This window comes from Anoplopoma fimbria, chromosome 18 (genome assembly GCF_027596085.1).
Source record: "Anoplopoma fimbria isolate UVic2021 breed Golden Eagle Sablefish chromosome 18, Afim_UVic_2022, whole genome shotgun sequence".
Classification (NCBI taxonomy): domain Eukaryota; kingdom Metazoa; phylum Chordata; class Actinopteri; order Perciformes; family Anoplopomatidae; genus Anoplopoma; species Anoplopoma fimbria.
In genome coordinates, this window is record NC_072466.1 from 3379020 (window position 1) to 3391581 (window position 12562).

General features: G+C 37.3%; 2 protein-coding genes across 2 annotated transcripts; both read right to left on the bottom strand.

Annotated features, from left to right (window-relative positions):
• Positions 1-494: 494 nt before the first annotated feature.
• On the bottom strand, positions 495-4163 carry LOC129107545 (xaa-Arg dipeptidase-like; the record flags this gene model as incomplete). The annotated part of the gene is made up of 7 exons (XM_054619046.1): positions 495-682; positions 1466-1573; positions 1673-1808; positions 1904-2058; positions 2139-2281; positions 3065-3213; positions 3744-4163. Coding segments are annotated over 7 exons (1299 nt in total), but the record flags the coding sequence as incomplete, so codon positions are not given.
• A 1081-nt stretch (positions 4164-5244) lies between these two features.
• On the bottom strand, positions 5245-11447 carry cfap206 (cilia and flagella associated protein 206). The gene is made up of 12 exons (XM_054619047.1): positions 11274-11447; positions 10491-10574; positions 9818-9908; positions 9101-9289; positions 8772-8939; positions 7906-8120; positions 7581-7700; positions 7259-7457; positions 6335-6475; positions 5929-6122; positions 5568-5705; positions 5245-5466 (listed from the first exon to the last, which is right to left on the bottom strand). The coding sequence occupies exons 1-12, from the start codon at positions 11391-11393 to the stop codon at positions 5245-5247; spliced, it is 1881 nt and encodes a 626-aa protein (XP_054475022.1). The 5' UTR covers positions 11394-11447.
• Positions 11448-12562: the final 1115 nt, after the last annotated feature.

Here is a 12562-nt window from a genome sequence, read left to right on the forward strand (position 1 = left end):
AAATAAACAAGCTAAAAACCCCAAAACGGATTAATGATTTGACCATGAGATAAAAAAGTCTGTTAGGATACAGTTGTGATGAAGTGGACTTTCATTTGGTATTTGTAGTGTAGTGGCTATATTTAGCTTTAAATGGATACTTTTGGTCTATTAAAACTTAATATTATTGTTATTTCACTTTCTTTGGGTTAAATTCTGGTTTCACGAAGCTGGATCATTTTTAACTGATGTAGATCACCATGGTAACCATATGTGCTAGCAGGCTATATAGTGCAAGTGCTTGACCTACCGGACTTAAACAGTGAGGGGCTGCACAGACAGACTAATTAATTAACTGACTGAAGCTTGTTTTTGAAATACTTTGTAATCACTCCGGAGCTCCGGAGCGATAATAATGTGTTATTTGCTTTTGATCAACCTCAACATGATCAGAAAAAAAGGCTCAACTGCAGCAGAGTATTCTCCGGCTGTTCAGCAGGTGAGCAGCGTGGAGCTCAGCGGTGGTCAGCTGCTGCTGCTGCTGCTGTTTTCTGCAGACCGCTCTGTGTGCTCTCCTTCATTATGCCCTCACTGAACTCCTGCTTCACCCTCTGCAGCAGCTCTGGACGCAGCAGCACATCCAGCGCCGTCATGGCCAGAGCCTTCGCCGTCCTCAGGGTGAAGAACTGAGCTCTGGCATCACCTGAAACAAAGTCACAGACACACATATATTATGCAGTGCTGTCATTTATATGGTTGGCATGGTTAGTTAATTACAGCAGCTGTGGCGTAGTGGAGAGCAAGGTAGTTCTCCAATCAGAGGGTCGGTGGTTCGATACCCGGCTTCAGCAGTCGATGTGTCCTTGGGCAAGACACTTAACCCCAAGTTGCATGAATGTTAGTTAGAGTCTGATGGTGGCACCTTGCATGGTAGCCTGTCATCAGTGTGTGAATGGGTGAATGATATGTAATATACTACTGACTGTAAGTCGCTTTGGATAAAAGCGTCTGCTAAATGACTGTAATGTAAATGTAAATGTAATTAAAACCAGTAGAGCAGAATAAATGCATTGTAAATAGTGGCTATTTCACATTTAAATGGTTATTTCAGTTTATTTTGGGTCACTCTGAGGTAGTTTTCTCATTTTTTAACATGAATGCAAGTCAAAAGCTAAGGTTAGGCTATAAAGGAACTAGTTGATGTGATGGCGTTGAGTAGTCTCATTGACCCACTATAAAAACCCATTGACTGAGTTTTTTGGCTCATTCCTGCAGCAACTCTATTGATTAAGTGTCAGGTTGTGCAACTACATGAATAAAATTGGAGGTAACTAGTCAGCTGGAAGCCAAGCAGCGGATTAACGAGCTTCTGACAGTGATGAATGAATGAAGCAGCTGACTAAATAATAATTTCAGTACTTTCCTGGACAAACAAGACCCAAGTGGTCATAAACCACAATGATACAGGTTTATCTGAGGCACTTACCAGAGGCCACAGTGTATTCTTCTGTGTGGTTCAGGGCTTTAGAACCAATGTAGAAGTACGGATGGATACCAGGAACTACAAACGACACATTGCCAAAGTCTGTGGAGCCTGAAGATAAAGGAGACAAGAAGAAAATGTAGATTTAGTGCCTTATAGGAGGCAATGCCCCATCTTATCTGTGGTATGTTGCCATATTCGTCCTCTCACCAGATTCGTTCTTAAGGACGTCTTCATCCGTGGTGAACTCCATCCCTAAGGCCTTGCCATTGCTCTCATACAAACCTTCCAGCGTTGTGTTTCGCAGTATGTTGTCGTAAGCATTTCTAGTAAACTCCACTTCAACCTGAGGAGGAAAGTAAGGTGGCAAATTCATGGCAGGACTTTTGGAGACATTCATCATCTCACTTGGTCATTAAAGCTTCCATGTGTCATCATTACCTCACAGCCAGTTGCCATAGCAGCCGATCTGAAACACTTCTCGGCCTTTGCCTTGAGGATGTGAAGCTCAGCGCGTGAGGGGGTTCTCAGATAGTACTGCAGCTCAGTGTAGGCAGGGATGATGTTTGGTTTCACTCCACCCTGACTTATGATGCCTGCACAACACAACATGATTTTAAAAACAGAGCTCACTTAACTCCTCAGATCAACACATAGGAGTGTAGAGGTTGTTCACCATGAACTCTCCAGTCCGGCTTCATCTGCTGTCTGAGCACGGAGAGGTTGTTGTAGCAGAGAACCGCCGCATCCAACGCGTTGATACCCTCCCAGGGGTAGGCTGAGGCGTGAGAGGCCTTACCGTGATACTTTATAGTCACACTGGAAAACATGAGACAAAGGAGGAGGTAACACGTCAAGATATGCAGCGATAAAGACGGATCGCAATTAAGTCCTGCAAACACCGGAGGGGGAAACAATGCATCGCTCTCCATTGACTTTGAATTGTGTGAAGGTGGCTCATCATCACTTTTGTTTGCTAGCAAACAACAAGAAAATGCCTGAAAGCTGCTGTGTGGTTGGATGTATTATCATCTAAGTTTTTAATAGCTTGCCTAAACAAAAAGTTAGGAGACAGGCAATAAGCATGAAGCATCAGCAGGAATATAGGATATATTGTTGTTTGAATGAGGTTTTCATAGTTTGACGGGTTGCTTTGTTTCTATGCACCAGTACAAAAACAGGGAAGAAGATCACTTGCTCGAAAACATGGATGTAAATAATGCTGGATTTGAAATGCTTAAACAAAAAACATGACATTTTATATGGGTAAGGAAATGCTTAGAACATGTTTGATACACATTATGCGTTTTGATGAGTAACAGTGAAAGTAAACAAAACGTTTGTTTACAAGAAAACTCCACAGGGTGTCTTTAAGTGACAGGAAGAAGTGCCACATTTTTTTTTTTCAGACTACTTGTTTGTCTAAAGTTCAAACATTGTAAACTCTCTTGACACTCATGCAACACTAAATGAGATTGTTGCATTCAGTATCTTTCCATTATATTCTGGCACTGGGCCCCCATACTAATGGCATATGTATAACGCAGCATACACAACAAACAGAAAAATTAAACAAATTCATAAAGGGGGAAAAAAACGTACTCATGCTCAGTCACACAGGGCAGGTACGTGGCGTCCTCCTTTGATGGGTGAGCCATAAACACCACATCTAGGCCCTCAAACGCTCCCTCCTTCACCAGGTCTATTTTACCTCCACCATCCTCCTCGGCTGGAGTCCCCAGAACTGTCACCTGTGCAGAAACAGTAAGTAGGGCTAGGCGATGATTCGATATAATTCATCTTCTTTCAATTAAATCATATAATGAGATATCGTGATACACAAAAATGTCATCTAAATTGAGATACACAAGCACATACTAACTAACAAATATCAGAAAATCTGATTATTTTGCATTAAAGTTCTTGATAAAATGAGAAAATACGAAGCACTTTTCATTTGTCAAGTATTTCATTCACACTGAAGTATACAAAACCATGTGGTTATTTAATATAGGCTATTAAATTACCAGAAAACTTGCCATATTATGGTATATATCTTTATCACACTCTTATTAATTAATAGTTTTGCCTCAGTTCCCAATGGTCATTTAGTTTTGGACTTGCACAAGTTCTTAAGATCCATATTTTCAGGCGAAAGTTGCTATTGTTAAATGATCTTACCTGTCCAAATAAACCATACTACAATACTTTATTAATAAAAATGAAAATGTTTCAAACTTAATTGGCTGAATGACTGATATAAGTTGTGCAGGTGTCTTACCTGGACCCGGATGGAGAGCCCCTGTGTTTTTTCAATCACCGCTTTGAGCCCCAGAGCAGCAGCAGCTCCGACCTCGGCTATGAGGTTGTGTCCACACGCGTGTCCGATACCGGGCAGGGCGTCGTACTCGCACAGGAAACCCACGTGAACCACCTCGGCCCGTGCGCCGCCTCCACTTACCCATGTGGCTCGAAATGCAGTCTCGAGTTTGAAGTGACTGTCGACCTTCCAGCCGTCTTCATGCTTGAAAAACGCTACCAGTCTGTCGTGAGACTTGGTTTCCTCGTAGGCCAGCTCCGGAGTTCTCCATATGTCGTCACTGAGGCTGTACAGCTTTTCTTTGGCTTCCTCTATGCTGATGACAACTCTCTGTTTCAGCTCCACCAGCAGGTCTGCTCCGTCACACATCTTGTTCAGTATACAGGTTTAATTTAGTTCTCACAGAGTGACTGTGTGTCTCCTTTTAGAACTCAGTCAAGATCAAATGGCCTGCGTTTGTAGCATGTGGCGGATGAATCAATGGAAGGCCGAAAGTGCCATTAAAATACAATAAATTAACTTTGTAACTTGATAGACACGGACACGCATTGTCTTCACAACACCTTATCTCGGTATATGAGTTACTATCTGGTAATTACAAGAAAGATCTCATAATTTGAATACTCAGAATTGTAAGATATTCACAGATTAGGACTTCCCAGATCAATAATTCCCAAGAGAAACATTGTTAAAAAACAAACAATGCCTCTTTATAGTAATTTTAAAATAGGCCGTCCTCCGAGCAGAGACCGTCTAGAAAGACATACTATAAATATTCAATAACTTCATTATCATGCAGTGTATTGTGACCAAAATCACTTCATACATTTACAACAATGCTCGAACTTTTCTCTTAATTATAAGATCCTGATCTTCTTTCATAATTACTAGATCCAGATCTCTGATTTTTCTTTCTTTCTTTTAATTACGAAAAAGTCACTAATAATAACCAGATGTGTGTAATTTTTTGTCTTTTGTGAATGCAATGTGCTTCCATAGTAAGACGGTACAGGGCTTTTATTTTGAAACAGAAACTGGAAGTGTTGAATTAAACATAAATATTAACTAGTTTTTCATGTCAGTGTCATAATCTACAGATATAGACATCAAAACTGTAGTAGTGTTTCTGGTATGATGTCAATATACTGTCAAAAGATCATTTTCATTATCTATTTTTGCTTTAAACTGAACCTGAGCTTCACTATCAAGTTACAGTAAACAACCTCGGCACAAGGGCTAAATTTATAGCGTCCTAACTTCTAAATACCCTATAAACACAACACTGAGTACTGTATAAACAATATTTGTTTCTGATAAATGCCAAATGAAAGATGAAGGAGAAAGGATGAAGTGCAATACTTAATCACAGGAGTATGAATTTAATGAAGGCAGGAGCTGTATATACATACTGTATTCACTGTCATTAATTATTATATACTTTATTTGTATTATTATTTATTTATTAATTATCCACAGGCCTGGTCAGGTTTGTTTTGACCACGCGTCCATCTCGTTCTCCCCTCAGTCCGGCCAGGTAGATCTGAGGTTTGGGCACGTTGCTCTCACCGTCTCTTTTGCTTTGAGTGGCCGCGTTCTTGGGCAGCCAGGTCTGAGAGACGTTTTCCCGTCTCATGTGGCTCAGATCCGTCTGCACCGAGTGAGTCACTTTGGTCCTCAAGTCAGCCTGGAATTATGACGTTAAAAAATAAATAATGCTGTCTTTCTTTTAATCTCAGTGTCTTCCCAAAAATGACAAAGAATTGCATGTGGTGGATTCTGGCTCACCAGTTGGATAGCTTTTCTCCGCAGCTCCCACTCGTTCCACTCGTATGACTTGACGATGTTTGTCTCCAGCGGGTGGACATCTGTCTGAGTGCCGCTCTCACACTTGGTGATGGGCTTCACCAGTAAACTCTCTCCTGACTGAATCCGCAAAAAAACACACGGTAACAACTCAGTTTGGATGAAACTCAAGTCAGCGTTGCAATGCTCTATACTACCACCAGATTTAGGAACAAACTGTATCAATAGATAAGCAAACATAAGCATTTTAAACCCTACATGTAGCAGAATGAATAGTATTCTGAGTATCCAATAAATGTCCAAACTATGGGATTGTGTGCTTTTGAGGATACTCAACGCTAACCTCTGGGTACGGACTGACGCAGGGAAACTGTTTGTGGAGTTTGAGGAGCTGAATGAGTTCAGGGGAGTGCTTGGCTTTCTCCGCGACCTCTGCAACGAAGTCGACTGGACTGGAGGCAAATTTCATGGCAGCTTCTTTGGAGCTAAAAACATAGAACTTCTCCTCGTGTTTAAGGACTCCGATGTGAGGATTACCTGCGGCATTAAGGATGCTCATCATAAAAAAAAACCTCCATACAGAATATATATATTAAGAAAAAGATTAGAGGGCATTAACAATATTACCATGACATAATACACATACAAATATAAGAATTGGCAAATGTGTCCCAAACACAAGGAGTAGAATTGCTGCTGCTTCCTACTAAAACAAGTTGTCACACACTAGTGTATCATGTGACCAGTACCTGGGAGTAGAAGCCCGTCTCTGTTCACCAGTGTGTAGCCACACACTCCGTTATACTGCAGTGGCAGCTCGTTAAAACCGACTGTTGTTTCAGGCAGAAGCCATTCCTGTGTCTTCATCTCAGCTGGAACGATACGCTCATCTAAAAAGGCATGATGAAGAAAAACAACATTTAAAAGGGAACATTGTTTTATTTTTATATATTTTACCTTTCAAATTGGATCGGTATTGAGTAAGTCAATGTACGACCAGTAAAAGTGCTTGTTTTTGCCACTGACAGGCTCAGAATGTTATTATAAGTAGGAACCCTACAGAGATATGAAACATTTTTATTCATCATTCACTTGATCCGTCTGTTTGTTATTGTGTCTAACCAGGTCTTGCTCAAGGGGAAGTCTCGTTCTGGAATCTCTTTGGAGGGTTATGCCTCATCCACGTTGTCAAATAAAGCTAAATATTCAGCCATGACAATCGAAAATATTTTAGATAACATTGCATTGTTCAGCGGCTGCCGGCTGCAGTGTTCTTCCTCAGTACTAGACCGGAAAAAATGTTTGTCCAAATTACATGAAAAAAAAAACATGAAATATCTGATCTGAATTCAGAGGTGTGCCACCAAGCACCACTACCACTCGTGAAGCCTTTGCGCACAACAACTCTTTCCATATCGGAGCCCATAAACAACATCCTACTACTTTTTGCTTTAACGATCAGGGACAATATTTCAAGGTAGCTTTCATTTCTACAGAGAAATGTAAACGCAGCGTCCACACCAATGAATTTATGGTTGAGAAGGAGGATGAAAACAAAAGGGACATCCAACGAATAAAACCTAGTAAGACTGAAAATAAATTGTCTCATTTATGTTTAGTTTAGCTTACGGCGATGATAAACCAAGCTTAACACACTGTAACTGTTTTCATACCTGAGGACTCAGTGATTCTCTGCTCGTCTGTCTTCACCTCTGACTCCTCCAGCAGGCCGTCTAAAAAGGCCTCAGAAAAAATCTTGGCCTGAGAGGCAACGAAGGGCTGCAGGTTGAGCATGATGTTGTTGAGGATGTTCAGCAGCTCGGCCTCATCCTGAAGTCCAGACCACAGCTTTGACAGGGACTTGAACAGCGGCTGAAAGACAACAGGAGGCGAGACCAAAATGATAATGATATGATAAAGAAAACTCCTCCTTTAAGAAAAAATATCATAACATAATAACAATAACAAAATAACAGAAGGGACCAAGACACTTACAAAAACCTTTGCAGTCGGTACAGCCGTCTGTGATTGCACAGTTTCTTTCAGCAGCTTCATCTGTGATGAGAGCTCAGTCTGGAGGATCTCAACATGCTTGGCACATAAACATGCATCAGACTGGTGGAAAAAGGAAAACAACATAGATATTCTTCACCATACATTTCACTCTGAAACATTAAAGATGAATTCAACTGACTTTTTTTTTACTCAAAAGGCTGCAAAAATGGGTGTTCATCATCTAAATTCACATTATATTAGTAATATATGTAAACTACATTAACAATACCGCATTGACACAAACCATAACTCTGTGTCTCCTCACCAGTAACATTTTGAGGAAAACCTCGTGCTGCCTGATGTTGTAGAGCGCCTGTTTGAGAAGGACAACGGGCACGTCACTTCCTCCAGGCTGCCTGTCAGGGTCCGTTAGCTTCTCCAGCACAGCGGTGTATTTACACACCAGAGTCTGTGATACACGCAGCTCGTTTTCTACGCTTTTACTGGTGACTGGAAGAGCTTCTCTGAGAACCGCAGGCACTGTGGAGAGAATTTAAAAGGAAGTACCATGTTTACCAAATGCAGTATTAATCATAGAGAAGAAGTCTGAGGATGTTGTGAAAGACATAAAACGAAAAGCTTACACTCTTGGACTGAATTCCAACAAGGTAGACAAACTAAATGTCCAGGTATGGAACTTTTGTTTTATACATTATAATATTGAATATGTAAGTTCTGTCGGATGTTTTGAAACTAAAGATACATGAGACTTGTATGCATCTGTGCCCAGAGGTATTCTAAGTCCCATTCATCATCTGCACCCACTTGGAAAAGTATTCTTTGTATTTTATGTTGCAGCCTAGGTTTGTCTGATATATGGTGGGTATTTTCCAGTAAATTTGTGTAATTTCAAAATATTACATTTGCATGTAGCAATTTCCTGATTCAAAAGGCAGAAAGGCGACTTTTTGCACCTCAGATATGAACTTGAATTCCCAGGAAAATCCTCTCATGCATGTCAATGAACTCCACACTGAATGCTGCTAACCTTGCCACCTTTATACCTGCTCAGCTAGCAGGAGTAAGACAGCCTACCCTGAGAACCAGCCAGCCAAATCTACAAAAGGCACATTACATTGTCTGTAATGTAACATGTTTGTTTTTATCTGTCAGTAGCCTGGTGTACTGTACTTAGTCCACGGAGGTCCGTCTCCTCGCCTCCCTTCTTGCTGCCTTTGTTGAAGAGTCGGATCCCTGTGACGATCATGGTGAGCTCGTTGAGCTGCTGCTCCTTGTCCCGCTTTAAGAGCACCATGAAGGCTCCCAGTTCAGTCTGAGGGAAGATGCTCTGCAGGGCAGCTGGGACAAGAAGACGGGAAAATCAAGAGTCAGGAAAGAGTTTGTGCAAAAGTGTTAACTCTATCTTCTGTACGTTTTTAAAATGGGTGGCACTGCCCTTTGTTCTGTACGTTTACTAAATAAAGTTCCCCAGAAGCTGAAAGAACAAATTAAAGTGAAACCTGAAGCCTCTTGAACAGCGTTGTCGTCCGTAGGCGAGCCCATGCCGGACCGCAGCTGGATGTAGGTGACGATTTTACGGTACAAAGCGTCTAACTCCTCCCGTGTTTTCACTCTGCTGTCAGTGATCTCTCTGCTCACCGCGCTCAGCCTTGACTCCACGAGCTGGTGGACTTCCTCAAGAAACTCCCCTGCACAAACACAAGTACCAGCTTAGTCATGATATTCATATCATAAATTAACTTGGCAAGAGGTTCGATTAAAATGAATTAAGTTTTAGTCATCTGATTGACAGTCCTCTACAGAGTGCAGCCTAAAAGAGTCAATACGCTTTATTAGAAAGAGTAGCATCATCAATATCATGGTGTTTGGTCCAAAAAAAAAGATATTTGATTTTCTTTTAGAATTGCTCACCCTACCTATATTATATATATATATATATACCTGCAAAAATAGTTTTTATAAATGTGCAGCTCTCACTTTGAGCTCCAGGATTTTGTGATGAGCATTTCTCACAATATTAAGACTTTTTATTAACAGTCAATTAATCCAACATATAATTGACAGATTGCAGCCCTAAAAACGGCTAAGCTATGCACCAAAAACTACATTTAGAAATGACAATACATAAAATTAGTTTGGATCCATGCGAAACAGAAATCTGTATATTCCTCATTTTGGAAACAGGGAATTGTTTTGTCATTTCATACAACACTTACGTCGGGATGTGTAGTTCATATCAAAAAACACTTGCATCTTGATTGTGTCAAGCGACGGGCTGCACTGTTCCATTAGTTTATCCAGACACAGCTGCAAGAAACATTGCAGATGGAGATTAGAAGAAAAACAAACAGGTGTGTATTCCACTGTGTGTTTCACCAGGCAGCGTGGAGAAGGTTTTTAATTCAAGTTAGGAAATCTAATTTAACCTCAATGTAAAAAAAATGACTGAACAAATATCACATCCAGAATTGAAATGATTAAAAAAATGTAATTTAATTAAAAGTTTTGATTTTATTTGTGTTGTCTTCTACCGCATTGCTTGACATAAAATGAAATAATAAATAAATAAATAAATAAATAAAATAATAAAAATAAAAAAATAAATAAATAAATAAAATAAAATAATAATAATATAAGATGTAGAATTTAAATGATTAAAAAAATTTAATTAAATAAAAAAAAGATTTTATTTGTGTTGTCTTCTAAAAAATATTCTGTTGCTTGACCGCATGAAATAAATAATATATAAATAAAAATATAAAATAATAATAAAAATTTTTTTATAAATAAATAAACAATATAAAATCTCATTTATTTCTATGGACATGACTTGATTCCCAGAGGAACTAAACTTGGGTTGGGAATAATCTAAATAAATGATAAACTCACCTCTTGGAGTTTCTGGACGTCTTGTTTGGTCAGTGTTCGGTCAACATTGAACCCGTTTCTCGGGTCCAGCACCACAGCTTTCACCTGAGAACAACGTAAAAAGCATATATATAATATATTATTATATATTATATATATATATATATAAACACTAAAAAGTTATATATATATATATATATAACACTCAAAAAGTTATATTATATATATATGTTTATATATATATATTATATATATATATATATATATATAAATATATATATAAACACTCAAAAAGTTACATGATATATATATGTTTATATATATATTATATATATATAAATATATAAAACACTAAAAATATGTTACATTATATATAATATATATATAAACACTCAAAAAGTTACATGATATATATGTTTATATATATATATTATATATATATAACACTCAAAAAGTTACATTATATATATATTATATATAATATATATAAACACTCAAAACGTTACATTATATATATGTTTATATATATAATATATATATATATAATAAACACTCAAAAAGTTATGTTTATATATATATATATATATATATATATATATATAATACTCAAAAAGTTAATTATATATATAATATATATATATATAATATATATAAATAAATATAAACATATAAACATATATATTATTCATGTAAAAGTTTTTGAGTGTGTAAGAAGCGTGAACATCCGGGTAACTTATGCTAATGCTATTAAGCTGCTAGCTAGCTAGCATTAGCATTAGCTGGACACGTTGCGGGCTAACTGACCACGAAAGCCACCAAAGTGTCCGAAACCGCATGTCCTCTCGCTGCGCACTCCAGCACAATATCACGAATAATGTTTTTAATCACGCCTTCTGCGTGAGCTCGAGACAGCTCCACCGACATGACGTGATTTAATCCTAAATCAAGTTAAAAAGTAGCGAATACAGCTAAGCTAGCTTGTTGATAACTGGTTGCTATAGTAACGATTTTTGCCCGCAACGCTGAGTGACGTATGACGTGACAGAGTCCACTTGACAGGTTGCTAGGCAACAGTTGGGGTCCATGTTTACTTCCGTCGTTTGAAGTGTATAAATAATATATAATATATATATATTATATATAATATATGATATATATAAATAATAAATAATATTAAAATAATTAGTTATAATCTTAAGTAATGTTGACATTTTTTGGCAGAATGAATATATATATATATATATATATATATAATAATATAATAATAATAAATAAAATAATTACTTAGTTATAATCTTCAGTAATGTTGACATTTTTGGCAGTATGAATATATATATTTTAAGACATTCTTGCACTTTTTTTGGAATCCATGTGTAGAAAAAGTGAAAAATAAAAATAAATAATGTATAATAATATATATATTATATATATATATATATATATATATATATATATATATATATATATATAATATATGATATATATAAATAATAAAAAGTAATATTAAAATAATTAGTTATAATCTTAAGTAATGTTGACATTTTTGGCAGTATGAATATATATATATTTTAAGACATTCTTGCACTTTTTTGGAATCCATGTGTAGAAAAAGTAAAAAATAAAAATAAATAAATAATCACAACAAAAAATAAATCAGTAAATCTGACAAACATATTGTAACATTAATAAAGTGTTAAATGTATTTTACATTGCTGGCAATACAGAGTGTAAATGGAGTAAAGCTCTTTTGCAAACAGCGATTCATTGAGTTTGAATCATGTTTTGAATTCGTAACAGTAGTAGTATCTTGTCAATTATTTTCTTTACATCAGGGCAAACTGGTTGTCTTGCCACACCATTACCATGGTGAGGTACAATTTAATATATCATTTAGACACCGACATAGATTTAGACATTTACTTCAGCGACTACAGGGAAATACTCTGCAAGAACTGTGTGTATTAACACCAGGACGTACAACAAGGTGTGTGCTTGTTGAATAGAAAGGAACAACGCAAAAATAATGATGATTAAAATATTTATTATAAAAAACAGACATGACATAAATATAACGGTTCGGGTGAAACACTGCT